At 41.2% G+C, this 15,199-nt stretch overlaps 1 protein-coding gene across 1 annotated transcript in view; it reads right to left on the bottom strand.

The window, feature by feature from the left end:
* URB1 (URB1 ribosome biogenesis homolog) overlaps nt 1-15,199 on the bottom strand; it is a 69,856-nt gene that overhangs the window by 25,429 nt on the left and 29,228 nt on the right. Inside the window, exons 16-24 of the mRNA XM_084622949.1 lie at nt 14,918-15,034; nt 14,282-14,420; nt 12,854-13,024; nt 10,759-10,955; nt 9,111-9,335; nt 8,372-8,551; nt 5,343-6,198; nt 1,639-1,843; nt 532-715 (exon numbers count right to left, since the gene is read on the bottom strand). Coding sequence (XP_084479075.1) covers nt 532-715; nt 1,639-1,843; nt 5,343-6,198; nt 8,372-8,551; nt 9,111-9,335; nt 10,759-10,955; nt 12,854-13,024; nt 14,282-14,420; nt 14,918-15,034 — 2,274 coding nt within the window. The remainder of the gene's footprint in view (nt 1-531; nt 716-1,638; nt 1,844-5,342; nt 6,199-8,371; nt 8,552-9,110; nt 9,336-10,758; nt 10,956-12,853; nt 13,025-14,281; nt 14,421-14,917; nt 15,035-15,199) is intronic.

Here is a 15,199-nt window from a genome sequence, read left to right as displayed (position 1 = left end):
CCCAGTATCTGTAAAAGCATCCTTTCCTTTTACTATTTAGGACCTGATCCTGTATTCCTTACACACCTAAAGAAAATCTGAGGTGCCCAAGGAATACATAATTAGGAACTTACCAGGCTGCCACTGAAGTCAACTGGATGATTGTCGTTGACTTCAGTGGGAGCAGATTCATGCACTTTGTAAGAACACTTCTACTTTTACAGCATTTTCTCTCTCTCTCTCTCTCTCTCTCTTTTTAAATACCATCAGGGACTGATCTTGAGAGGTACTGAGCATCTCAAAATCCCACTAACTTCAATGGTAATTGCAAGTGTCCAGCACTTCTCCCAACAAGACCCAAAATTCTTTTGCATTAGGATCTTGCAAGGCCAGTTACATACTGTACAAGCTGCACACAAAATACCAAAGAAACCAAGTGCAACAACTTCATTTACATAATATAAAATATAAAAGCACAATAAATGTTCTACTGCAGTAAGAAAAGTCCATACAATCAAGGTTTAGATTAAAGCAAATGGAAAGGAGTCTCACCAATAACTCTTCTAGCCTCAACAGCATGGAACTCTCTGTTCCTTGGTTGTTTTCTTGTTCTTTACTGATGTTATATGTGGTGATTAACCACTTTATACAGGCTGCCAAGAGGCTTTTCTTCCAGGAGTGCAACTCCTCAGCAGAGTTCTCCAGCACTCTCGATATGGAATCTGCCACAATCCAACTGCAGAAAATTCAAATGTTAGAAGAATGTTTTTGTTTGTGTTAATTTTACCCTGATTTTCTCCACATATTTGTAATCATTTGATTTTATGCATAGGGACACCTAAGCCCCAGATGACCAAAGAATCACTCTCTTCTAAAGCTCATGATAACCATGTAATAAGTTAGTCACCTAGGAATTTACATGGCCAGTTCTTTCCTCATGTTCCCCCAGAGAGGAGTACTGTCACATCTGTTATAAACCCAGCCATCAGCTTAAGCAGGATAGAAAATGTTTCGATCACTTGCCCAAGAACAGAGCTTGTGGAAGTGTACTGGTCAGGAAAGTATTTTTACTGGTCCCAGCTAAGTACTACCAGACCTTAACGCATAAGTCCTTACAATATTTTTTGTCACTATGTTTATTATGCTATTGAATGTTAACTTTAAAAATGGCTCCAAAGTTCCCCAAAGTTTAAATAAAACTTAATATGAGTATCTGTGCTGTGGCTCCCTTTCCCAGCAAGATATGTGAGGCTGTTGTAGCTTTATTCTGCTGTGCTATAAACAGTTTATTTCTAAAGCACACCAATTAAATTAAAATGGAGAAAACACCAGGCTTTGAATTCCTGATATTTCCCCACACACATTTAATATCACTGAACCATTGTACATCTTCATGAATGAGGAATGTTTTATTTAAAGTTTTGGGGGACTTTTGAGATTTTTAAAAATATTTTTAAATGATCTACATAAATTGAAGGATACCTAGGCTTAAAAATACTATCACACTTAGACAGTAGGTTCTTTGAAGCAGGGACTATCATTGTAGATCATGTGTGTGTGTTCATGTACAGTGTCTATAACAATGTTTTATGCAACAAAATGACAATTCCAGGCATTACATTACTTAAAATGCAAAATCTGGAAATAGAACTTGCCTACCTCTCGTAATTTTCTGCTCTCTCAAGAGTTCCAGGTAACTGGTCAATTAGATGAGTTAGTGCTTCAATTTCTGAAGACTGTACCAGCTTGGAAAAAACTTGCAACTTCACGGCTTTGAGTTCTTGCGATGGCTCTGTATCTAGAATTATTTTTGACAGTTCTTTCCACAAAGCTACTCTCAAGACAGGTACAACAGCTGAGGAGACTGTAGGAAGAAAGAGTGCAAAGAGATACAGGGATGTCATTGTGAGCTCTCTCGCAGCGCTCTCAACTCAAACTGCTTTATGTGTTCAACGGAATGATAGAACACAGACTGTGGGCCTATTGTGAGAAAGCGCACACAGTTTGAGACAGTAACAGATCTAGGAAGTGTTTGAAAGACAAACGTTCTGTAAAGTGTCTGGTATCTCTTTCAAACACCCACTAGGCAGGGAAAGCGTTCTCTTCCTCCTCCGGCCCTTCACCAAGCAACACCTCTCTTGAACCTCCTGTAAGCTGGGTCTGCTACTCTACCCCTCCCAGACTCTGTTTGCTGCTGCTGAGGATTCTCCACTATTTTATACCTTTTCCAGAGACAAGCATCCTTCCCCATCGACAGCTACAGCAGGTCTGCCTCTGCTGTTGCCTGTAACCTTCCTTATCAGTAGGAGAATGAAACAGGTATGATCCTGGTTAGTTTAATTGCAGCACCTAATTTTCTGAAATGCCACTGTGACACTGACCAGATTTGTGTCAGTTAATTCTGCTGCTGATTGGGAAAACTCAGAGCAGCAGCAGAGCTACTGGAACTGTCTGAGGTTCAGGAAGGCATCACTGTATTGATTTATATTTGGAAATTTATTTTTCCACCCCCAGGGCTAGCATTTTTTTTTTTTAACATGACAGATAAAATTCTGCTGAAATGGATAGTTTCCAACATTTCACACCCAACCACTAGATCAATAGGGTTTATTCTAAACTGGATAAGTATCTAGACAGATTTTAAGATGTGTTATGCTTTGAACAGCTGTACAGGGCTCAAGAAGAGCCCGGGGCAACTGCAACTAGCAGTGTTCTATTTGAGTCTACATGGCCCAACTTGGTTGTGGCCCTTTAAGCACTACTGCAATAATAGTCTAAAGAATAATCATAAAATGTCTCTGATTTTCATTATCTGCTGTTCCATTCACGGTGCAGACAGACTGATTCATAGATTTTTAAGTCCAGAAGGCATCACTGTGATCACCCAGTTCAATGTCCTGCATAAACACAGACCACAGAATGTCACTAAAAAGCTCCTGCATGAAGTCCATATTCTGGCTGAGCTTGAGCAATGGTTCTCAAACTGTGGGTTGGCATCCCAAAGTGGGTTGCAATGGGTCTCCAGGGCTGCCGTTAGACTTGTTGGGGCCCAGGACTGAAGCCTGAGCCCCACCACCCGGGGCCAAAGCCTGAGGGCTTCAGCCCTGGGTGGCGGGGGCTCAGGTTACAGGCTTCAGCCCCAGGTGGGGGGGGCCTTTGGGCTTCTGCTTTGTCACCTTCCCCCCTGCCCGGGGCGATGGGGCTTGGGCCCCCCCCCACCCGGGCAGTGGGGCTCAGGCTTCAGTCCCCCCTCTTGGGGTCGTGTAGTAATTTTTGTGTCAGAAGGGGGTCGCAGTGCAATGAAGTGTGAGAACCCCGAAGCCAGAGCATATTCAGTGTTATGGGTCATGTTACTGCATTCGGGATGTAGGTAAATGACTCAACTGTTGCTGGGATTCCTGCTGATTGATGGTACTCATCAGCATGCCTATTAATTTTTGTACTATGCTTTCAATTAACTTATTAGGTTGCCTTTGGGAAATTACTGCTACTATATGATGGAGAGTTACGAGGTTAACTCTGCCAGGCGATGAGAACACAAAGAGGAGCAGGGCCACTTTGCCATCAAAAAGAACAGCAGAAAGCCACAAAATGACCAGAGTGATCAATGTCATTGCACTGCCTTGTCATGAAACACATCTCTCACATACTGAAGCAACACCACAATGCAAAAATGACAATGAAACCTCATGGCTAGGGTGGATTGATTTATTCAAAGTGATTTAAATCACTGATTTTAATCATTATTTAAATCAGCAAGCAGGAAACCTTGATTTAAATCATTTTAAGTGTGTTTTGCATTTGTACTTTTTAAGTTATTTTCCCAAAGAAAAGTTGGTTCTCATTAGTTAGTAACCATTAATACATGCTGATTTGCAACTAAAATTAGTTTTTACAATAAATTTGGTACTACTTTTTGCTAACCAGGGCAAAACACATGTATTTAAGCAACTATATAGCTTAACATACATTTATTTATATTATTAATTTTTATAATTTATTATATTAGAACCTGATGAATGATGCATTTCATATGTACTAGACGATTAATTTTTTACTTGTGATTTTTGTCAAGCTCTGTTCAAGAAACAAAACTGGAATTCTATAAATGCCAAAAACAGAGTTTTCATTTTTATTTTATCAGTTAAATAAAATGACCCTAACTGTGCTGGATATACTGAGAAAAAGTAAAGTTTAATCAAAACAAGTTTTTCATTTAAAACTAACTGGTTTATTAAACAAAGGAATAGTTTTAATATTAAACTATTATCTGTAGTTTGGGAATTGAAGAGACTGCTTCTGGTCGCCATATTATTCAAGATTTTAGAACTAATAGACCTCATCCTCTCACACCTAGTTTTTATTCATAAATTGGAAGAGGAGAACAAGCTTTCCATATTTTTCAACGCCCAATCTGTTTTTTAACTTTGAATGAACTAGTCATTGAACTGAACTAGATGAACACAATGAAGGAAATATTCTCTCTGCACCTGCAGCGCAGGCTACTGCTGTCAAAAGCTGGTTTAGCTCTTCAACACCGCTAGTTCCAGGTGCTCAGCCAATGGCTTCTACCAGTTCAGTGGTTTGATTTTCTTTAAAACTTTGACAGCAAACATGCATTGCTTCTTTTTTTTTTTAATTTAATTTAAATTATTTTTAATAGATGATATAGTAAGTTTAGACCTTAACATAGACTGTCCATTTCAAATTCCATTTTAAGGAGGTTTATTTTTAAAAAACAAAAATGGATTTAATTTAAATTTAAAAGAAAATAAGTAATTTTTTAAAATTTCTTTTTAAAAAAGTCATTGATTTTTATCCACCCAGCATATGACACTACACCAAGATTACTTTCTAGCGTTCTACTACTCCATTCAGCACAGTATTTCCTCCCCATCTCACTCTCTGATCAGACAGAGAGTGCTGCTTTCTTGTCCACCCATTCCTGCGAGATAGGAGCAATGAAAGGTTTCTCCTCTCTGTCTCCCACCTGTCATCTTGAAGAAACAGGGAGCGAGCTCTGGGTCATCTGATTAGAATACCATGTCTATGCTGCCTCTTGTGTCCAGACAGGGAGAGGCCTGCTCCTGTTTATCCATACTTTACTTGCTCTTCATGAGATCAAGCAGAACAAGAAGTGCGCCAATCATATCTTTGGATTCAGTGAGAGCCACAGCGGTGCTCTAAAGAGCCACATGGAACTCACCCAGACCTTAGGCCAATGTAAGTTTCATTCCCTGAAAATGCTCTTCCCAATGCACCCAATGACAGACACGTCATTTTATCTTAACACTCTGATGAGAACAGTTAAAAATCCCCAGATAATATTTACATCATTAATATTGATCAGTTGTTGGTTTTACCTTTTGATGGCCGTGTAAAGTCATACTGCTCTCTACTCTGCAAATACACGTTGATGAGTGGAAGAAAGATGTCCATATTTTTCTTTAGGTACTTTCCAGTTGCACAATTCAGACACCACAGCTCAAACTGCAGCAGATGAGTCCTACAATGCCGGATCAGCAAAGCCACAATGGCAAGGGCAGTTTCAGTCATGTGATTAAGGCAGTAATCGTGTACATCTACACCAACCGCATGGGCAAAGAGGGGCTCTTGAGAGAGAGCCTGAAGGAAGACTTTTTCCAGATCCTCACTGTTTGACGTTGACAGCAGAGTCCCCACCCCTTTAATGTGCTCTGTTGATAACAGCAGCTCTCCCTGAATGGTCTGTCTTTGGTAGCTTTCTGTGAGGAGCTGCAGCAGTGTCTTCCCATAGAAGCTTAAATGTTTCTCTTTTTTAGGGGAATTTTCAGATTTTTGAATGGTCAGGCTTGCCTCAGGAAGCTGGAGCATGGTTAGTGTGACTTCTTTTAACTGAGCCGCATACATATAAACATGTAACTGCTGCAGAGCCTCCAGCTGCTGGGACTTTTTGGGAGATACCTTGTTCTTTTCTTTTCTTCTGGCCCGTAACTCTTCCAAGACGCTTTTAGTGATGGCTTCAAAATACTTAGATAGCGTGTCTATGTGCTTCATATTTTGCAACATTGGAGCACTCACCTTCAGTAACTGAAGGATGCCATTATTTACATGAGCTGACAGAAGCTTCACCATGACAGGGTTTAAGTTGTGTTGGGGAAGAGAATGCTGCTCTAAAGCCAAGAACCAGGTCTCCAATATAGGATGTTTGAAGATCAACATGAGCATATCTTCTAGCACCTACAACATACACAGTTATGAAGAGATCACAAAAAAGATAATTTAAAATAATTTATCTACTTCTACTTATAATGCATGTTTACTGAAACCTAATAACCTGTAGTTTTGGACATTAATTGCCTATTACTGGTCAAAAGAATTAATGACATACAGGTACATACAATTATGTTTATCTCAATGTTTATGGTATGGTAAAAAAAAAAAAGCCTTTGCTCTGTGGTTAAAAAAAAAAGATTCTAAACATTAAACAATAGCTCAAAAAGTTACTCATCTCAATTTCTATTCTGCTGCTTCTGGGATAAAGCCAAATGCCTTCTCCATTTGTTCACTCAGACAAGCATGATTGAATCTTTCAAAGTCTGTGGCAAAATTTTACACAGACATCAGAATGTCTTAGTCCTAAATCAAGAGTTTCTCATGTGAGGGAAAAGACACCACTTTACCTATCACAGAACATAACTTTGTACATTTCCATAAGTTTAACTATGTTCCCGGGGAGGTATCACAGGTTTCATCAACTAGATACACGACATTCTAATCTTCTCAAATCCAGGAATCAGATAAAACTAAACACTATGGGGAAAATTCACCCCCCCCTCCACAAAATGTGGGCATTGAAACTTTGTGCCAGGGTTCAAAAGGAAAGGATAAACAGCATTCACTCACTCAACATACAAGTGAGCTGTAGATCTGCAGTGCAGCCCCTTCCACAGCCACTATTCTAGCCTGTGGGTTAGAATAGTAGAGGCTGCTGCCCAGCCACCCACCTGTGTGGTAGTTTAGAGCAGTGGCTCTCAACCTTTCCAGACTACTGTACCCCTTTCAGGAGTCTGATCAGTCTTGCTTACCCCAAGTTTCACCTCACTAAAAAACTATCTGCTTACAAAATCAGACATAAAAATACAAAAGCATCACAGAATACTATTACTGAAAAATTGCTGACATACTCATTTTTACCATATAATTATCAAATAAATCAATTGGAATATAAATATTGTACTTACTCTACATACTATACACTAAAATGTATCTAAATCAGTCATTGTCTGAATAAAATTTTAGTGTCTACTGACTTTGCTTTTTATGTAGCCTGTTGTAAAACTAGGCAAATATCTAGAGGAGTTGATGTACCACCTGAAAGACCTCTGCATACCCCCGGTTGAGAGCCACTGGTTTAGGGACTCTGGATGCATGCTCTCATAGATCCATTGGTCCCTCTCCCAGACCTCCTTCAATGGCACACCTCTGCATTAATCTATCTGTGCCTGACGCAAAGACCCTTCTGTGGAACACTGTGTATGAAGCCCACTATTCATGTGGCGACAACCCACCTGCATCCCGCCCGTCACCCTGCAGAAAGCTACAGTAGTGCTTCCACTTAGTGTGCAGATCTTGCACAGCCCTTCAGCAAGTGATTGCATGTTTCCCTATCAGACAGGCATCACCTTTAATCTTAATTGAACAACCTAACACGAATAAATACCAGAAAGAGTCAAACCCTCACATTCCACATTAGACTGTAGCATTCACTGAAGCCCCCCTTCTTTCTTCAGCTTCTATCACACTGTGTGTCTCACTAAGAATACAGGTCAGCTCTATGCTAAAAGTTTCAGCTACCAATGACAATTAGTTAATATAGTTTGCACCCGAGAGCCATTTGTCTGTTTTGCCTCAGTAAACAGTTCTCCAAAACTGATGAAAGACTTACTAGAGTCCAATTTAATTGTGCTGACTAATATGGCAGCATTCATTATGAGTATACCAAGGGATTTATACCTACGCTTGGAAGGATTAGATTTTTATCGGTAATTCCTGCTAAAAGTTGATTTCACCATACACACAGAAACTGACATTGATAATAACTGAAATTTACAGATAGGCAAAGTAAAAATGGAGCTGCTTGAGGTTTGACAATATTTACTTTGTGTACTTTGGCATGTGATATTAACAATTTGTATTTTAAGGGTTATAAAGCTTTAATCTTTTTAATCTCAATGTCTACTGTCATTAAATAATTCTTGTATGACCCTCCCCCTCCACAATTTTGCACATTTGTGAAAATTTAAATCAATAAACATTGAAAAAAAATTGCTTAAAAATAAACATTGATATTATCTCTCAAAATTATACAAAAAAATAAATAAAAATTGAATTCTGCCAAGCCTATTTATACCTTGTCATTTGCAGACTCCACTGTGGCCACAGACTCTAAATCCATAAAGAGATCCGATTCAGTTTGGGCCCCTTCTTGTGTCTGCTGGTTGCACAACTTCATCTGATCACATCGGCACAGCAAGCTGCTCAGCAGGTCCACGTAGAGACCGAGAAGGCGAGGACCAGAACTTTTACTGAGCTGTGAAAGTAAACACACTGGAGGATGAGGAGAAAAGTGTAGGAGGCTGGAAGAAAACTGTGCACGAACAACAGGTTTAAATTAATATCTTCTTAAATTGTAAACTCTTTGGGGCAGGGACCATATACAATGGCTCCCAAAATAGCGGCCGGATCCTGATCAAAGCCTCCGGGGGGCTAAACACAATATTCATGTATTTTAAGGGAAGAAGGAATCATCAGATCATCTAGTGTCCTTCCAACATAATACAGGTCAAAGAATTTAATCACAACTAAAGCATATCCTCCAAACAGGCAACTAGTCTTGATATAAAGACAACAAGAGACGGAAAGAAAGCTGCAATTCATTTGCAGTATATACAACACACCACATTTGTAAAGAATCCTATTGTAAAGGCAGCCAGTCTCAACAACAAGGGATACAATGGTTTACAATCTGGGCCAGATTCCTGAGTTGCTCCCTACCTTCAGTGGGGCTTGTGCACATGGAGAGGCTACTCAACCAAAGTACATTTGCACCACTTCAGCATGCCATACTTAGAACCCAAAGTATTCCTTACACTGCCAAAGTTCTCCACCGTGGTTTTTAGGTATAGCAACACGTGCTTGACTGCTAGCAAAAGCTGCTGAAGTTGGAGCTGGGAAGCTGCCACTCTCAGCTTTGCCTGGACACCATCTTCCAGCAGGACAGTGCCACCTCTCTCAAAGGCATTCTTCAGCAAGGAGGAGAACGAAGAATCTGGTGGTAGGATGGGCTCCCTGCTTATGCATTCAGTTTGTTTCAACTGTTGAAAATAGAAGTAATACGGAGAGGGAAAAAAAAGTCAGAATGTGTATGTCAAACTCTTAGGGCCAAATTGTGCTCTGCATCTAGGCTGGGACGATTCCCATTGCATTAAGGCACATAACCAAGCAGAGAACCATTCTCTCAGGGCCCAGCCCTGCAACCACAGTGCAATACTGCTGTACTGTTATCAGAGCATACAGATCAATGCTAGCCGAAGGCTTCTATCCAAGTGTCCCTCATAGGCTCTCTGGCTGGCTGAGGGAGCAACACTGCAGCTTCTATCATGGATGGCCTGCGTACTCCTAACCCCCGCTCCTATCTAGCCCTGCATCTCAATCACTGTCACACCAGCTGCTCCTGTTTGGAGGAGACGGGAAGCACCCACAACCATTCTCCTCCTTGCCCTTGCAGGGATGCTCCTCATCCACCTGCCTCCCCATTTGGGGAAGGGACACTCACACTACTACTGCCTGCTCCGAAAGGAATCTGAAATAATTAAACTTAATTACATATTAGGAGTTATAAACATTATTTATTCACACCAGTATGACACCTGCAATAGTTCTAACTAACACAGAACAAATAAATAACAAATCCATTTAAAAAGCAAAAATGCAAAAATCTGTTTTTAGCAGGATCTGAACTCGCAGCAGCCTAGCACTCCTGGCGGGCACCACAGGGCTGCCTGGAATTGCAGGCACTCCCTTCACAGGGTCTTGGCTGATCTGCTCATGCCATGACAGGAGCTGCGGTGATGCTCTCACTGGGGAAGAAAGATTGCCCAATGGTTAGGGCACTAGCCTTGGACTCTGGAGACCGACTTTACATCCTTGCTCCACCAAAGACTTCCTGTGTGACCTCTGGCAACTCCCTTAGTTTCTCTATGCCTCAGCTCCCCATCTGTAAAATGGACAGTTCCCTTCCTTCCAGGGGCCTTGTGAGGATAAATACATTAAAGATTGTGACATGCTCAGATACGACTGCAGTGAGGGCCACAAGTGCCATAGATAGATAATAAGATGGCCATTGTCAAGGTATTACAGCTATTTCCCTACTTTTTTTTGACACCCAGGCCACTGGTGCATGTAAGTAACTTTCCTGCCACTTGCTAAACATGATTCTGCATATAAATTATTGTTGCAATTCAATAAGAAGTTGCTGCTAATGTAAAAGTAATTAAGGATTCAATTAACAGTTCGACCCTGCACCAGCTAAAACGTATTTGCACCTCATTTAAAAGTCTCCAACACCCTTCAATCCAGTAAGGTTCTGCAACACGTTAGAAAACGAGGATGCCTAAACTTGGGTTTGGAAGATAAAAGCCTAGATGTACTGCAGAGTGGAAATGAAAGCCTTCTACTATCTACTGGTCTTTTAACAACCCTAAAGCTAGCAATCAAATGATTTTATGCATCCCTTACCAAGATTTCCTTAGCTTGCTGTGGTATCCAGAGACTATAGTATTGGTTAAACTGGTAGAGCTGAGGATACTGAGATGCATTCAGTGACTGGAGTTCTTTATCGAAGAGCTGAAACATCAGACAGAGGGCCAGGGGATCTCTCTGTGTGTGCAGGAGATCAGTAAAAACAGCAACAAGATACTCCACTATACTTCCTCCTACAAAAGCAAACAACAGGTTTGAGACAGAGCTTCTCTCACTGGTAACAATCTGGGTAAGTATACAGAGTAACTCTAGCCACAACACCATTCTCACCCACCTAAACTGAGCCGTATTTAGATAGCAATCACTTTGAGACCACAGCGTGGGATTTTCACAAGTGCATGCCTAAGGAGTACAAATCCCACTGAATGTCAAATGGATTTATGCTCCTAATTTCTTGAGGTGCTAGTGAAAATCCTACATACTGTAGTTCTTAGTAAGGTAAATGGTGCCAGATTACACTCAGGCTTGCTACTGGGTTCAACCCCCAACCTGGCACAAAACTAAGTGCTTTTTGCAGTGTTATATTATACCTGTGTTCTGGCTGATCATAGGCCCCAGCACAGCTGCACATAGAAGCAGACATAATCTACATACACAAGTGCAGTTCAGAGGGGAAGCTGTGCACAAATACGCATATCTTGGCCCGTAAATCACTCTGGACACCCCATCCTTCGGGCTACTCACCAGTTCACCATGTGCAGGACCTGGAGAATGCCAGCTTTGCGGATGGGGCATGGGGAGAGAATCCTGATCTGTGCACAACAATTATACCAATAACTACCCATTGTGGCTACCTCACGTATATAGCAGGGTCAGTAAGAATTTATACCTAAAATTTCTAACTCTTTGAAGTTGTATACAAACAAAAGCACTTCTACCTTAAGTCTACCATTTAACCACATATTGCCAAGTTCTGTCCTAAAGTTATACCCAGTGCAACCTTAATAAATTCAGGTCTGAGCAGAGTTTAGCCCATTTTATCATTTATGCTCCCAATGAACCCCAAAAAATAATGCTGTCAGTCAAGGATTAAAATGGAAGTTTTCTTTAAAAAAAAAAAAAAAAAAAAAGTTAATTCCCTCCCCCATGGGTCCAATTCTCCAGTCCCAACTAACTGGTTTCAATGGGAGAGTTTCCCACTATTTGTTAAACCAAACACAATCCTTTAAAACCATTCAGCTCTATTTCACTTAAGCACTTCCTTTTCCCAGTCACGGCTATTGTAACATAGTCGTCATTAAGTATCAACGGGGTGCTTTTAGAATATGAACTTGCATCATTCTTCCCCCAAATGAGCTTTTTTGGGGGGTGAAGGTGGGGGAGGGGAGGTTTGGTTTTCTACATTTTCCATAAGGCCACAAATTAACGTGAGCAATATTGCTTCCTACATGGCTACACTGCATAAAAAGGACAGGAACTCCAGGAAGTTCCTTTGGGTGACTTTTTTATATGTTCTTACCTCAGGAGCAAGGGAGGAAGGCATGCACTCCTCTCTCACAAAAGAAACAGGAAGTAAAGGTTTATGCTGCAAGAATCTTGGGGGCCTCTCAAGACAGGGCTGTCTATGCTGAGACACTTTGCCTCTGCCCTGGTTCCCAGCCCCTTGTCAGCAGAGTTGTACTTACAGGGGCTCCCTTCTCTGGCTCTCTCCTCAGCCACTGATGTGGGTTCCACAGCATCAGAGGATAGGTGGGCTCTTTACTTCTGATATGACCAAAGTAGCTTTCCCACAAGAGTACCACAGAGTCGGTGGTGGTGGGACTAATGTTGTAAAGAGCAGTCATCACCTTCATACTGCCCTCATGGATCAGATTCTATACCCTGTGCATCTTCCTTGGGGCCAGAAGAGGGTAGAGGCATCTTGCACCCTTTAATGCTTCTCGGAGCTAGGATTCCTTGGATCTGTTTTTTCTCCACTTGTAGAAGCAGAGAGTACAATATGGTTCATTGATTTTCATACACAATAACTAGAGTAACCACTGCATGAAAATGATAAACTATTCCCCCCCTTCCACATACAGTGTGAATCTTTTTAGCCACTCTCAGGGACATATATAAACACAGTAAGTACCCATTTCATTTTCAGTGTGAAGCAACAACTTATTCCTGGCTTCTAACGCAGCAGGGACAACAGCACTGAATGGAAAAGTGTGTAGAATCATGTCTTCATTTAAACTGAATCCAATTTCTTCATCTAGGCCTTCGCTGCCCTCCACAAGGACATCAACCATATCCAGGACATCTAGTTACCAATGAAAAAATGTTAGGGTTCTGAGTTCAAGGAGACACTACTTTTAGGATACAAGTACACAGGAAATAAAAGGACATTTAAAGGCATGGGTAATTCAGGAGAAAATAAAGGGAGCATCCAATGTTAGTGCTGTATGCAAGTGAAAGGGAACAATATAATACAGCTTGGGGGTCCAACAACCCAGGGATAATAAGATGTCTCTTTGAATATACATTAACGGTACAAATCAGACAAAGGGTGAAAGACAGGTATATCTGGCTCCTAATGATGGTAAAACTGATGGCACTCATAGCATGTTTACATTGTGGGTGGCTTTCAAAGCTGATGCCCCATTAAGAGAAGTATGGAGAAAGGGGAAATAGCACAAGCAGAAGTGGATGAAGGCATCGCACCAAAACATCTGCAGTCAGAGCACCTCTGGAGGAGACGGGAGCGCATACAGGGGAGGCAGCTGCTATACTCTTTAAAAAAAAAAGGGGGGGGGGATGTGTGTGAGCCATGTTCATTCTCCTGAGCCCTGAATTCCCAAAGTGGAACTAACATTCCCATGTCTGTATTCTCAGCTAGCCAAATCCTAGTCCCTGAAGGGGGAGGGATAGCTCAGTGGTTTGAGCATTGGCCTGCTAAACCCAGGGTTGTGAGTTCAATCCTTGAGGGGGCCATTTAGGGATCAGGGGGCAAAAATTGGGAATTGGTCCTGTTTTGAGCAGGGGGTTGGACTAGATGACCTCCTGAGGTACCTTCCAACCCTGATATTCTATGAAATAAGTCAATAAGAATTTTGATGCTGCAGTCAATGGGACCAGGATTTAGCCTAAAGAGCGCAAGCAGCAAGATTCCAGCTGCCTACTGAGTGTGAACACAAGAAGTGGGAGGGGCTCTGGTACGATCCTTGCCCCTTGCTCATATATGCAGGGGGAGCTGGCCCTGTGGTTTAAAAGAAAGCATGAATGCAATGGATTTGACTTTGATTAAAAACTGGTACTGTGGGACACTGAACTGAAAGCAGATCAAAAGTAAGATTTTATTTGCATTTTTAAAACTGCAAAGCTGTGTCACAGATTACCTTCTGGTGTGAGGAGACGCCCTGGCCATTTAGTTTTTACTTACAGAGCTGAATACAATTAAAAGGCCCAATCCTGTAGTTCCTTACTCAGGCAAGATTTCCACGGGCATCAGTAGCAGGTTTGCCTGATTAAGGACTGCAAGATTAGAGGGAGCAGACATCACTTTGGGATCATTACATACCATCAATGTGAGAGATGGGTATGCTAACACTGTCCACGTCTTGTTTAAATAAGTTGACTTGGAGCATACTGGCTTCCTGGACAAGGTCGGCGGCTTTATCTGTGTATGGATAGGGGTTTGTCACCAACTTCATTAAAATCTGCGAACCAAGATAAAAGTCAGTCATAGACCCATGAACAAGCATGCTCATTGCAATTCTATACAGAAAATGCTAGTTATAGGGATATTAAGTGAAACAAAAGGAAGGGCTTGGGAATTTAACATCTGGAAAAGGTGAGCAGGAAAAGAAATGTTTTCTTTTAAAGATTAGATTTTATTGGAATTAGTTAATTTTATCTGGGAGTTTCAAAGGAGCCTAGCGGGTGGGATGCCCAATAACCTTAGCCTCTTTTCTCCTCATGCCAGCATTGCTCTGGTAACAATACATCCTACAGGAAGTCAATTCCCCCCAAGCCTTTTCATCCACCCCTTCACCAAGGACAACAGATATGAGTTCTGTGTAAAGGATTTACTCACAGCCTTTCTCAGAATTCATTCACAAGCCTTTGAAAGGATTTTCCTCAATAACAGCAAAGTAATTAGCGTCCCATTAATGTTATTCTTGACATTGTTTATCTAAGTAATTTGAACAATTACCCTCTCCAAAAACTGAATCACGGCTTCCTTTTTGTCTTCTATTGTATTATCCAAGTGTTCCAGCCACAGTACAAGTTCCTTCCACGTGTGCTCAAATACTCCACTGTCATGCAAAACCTAGCCGGAAAAGCAGCATGAAAGAGAAAAGAAATAGTGTCTATTTATAGCTTTTTGCACAGCAGCTTTCATTTTTATTTCTTTTACTAAAGACAGAGTAGCAGCAGACTGCTGAACACCAACCTCTCTAATTTCTGACAGAAGGGGCCTGATTCTTACATATAC

The sequence above is a fragment of the Lepidochelys olivacea genome (genome assembly GCF_965140295.1).
Source record: "Lepidochelys olivacea isolate rLepOli2 genome assembly, chromosome: 1".
NCBI classification, from domain to species: domain Eukaryota; kingdom Metazoa; phylum Chordata; order Testudines; family Cheloniidae; genus Lepidochelys; species Lepidochelys olivacea.
The sequence above is the reverse complement of the archived record's forward strand: the minus strand, read 5'-3'. Positions and strand labels throughout refer to the sequence as shown.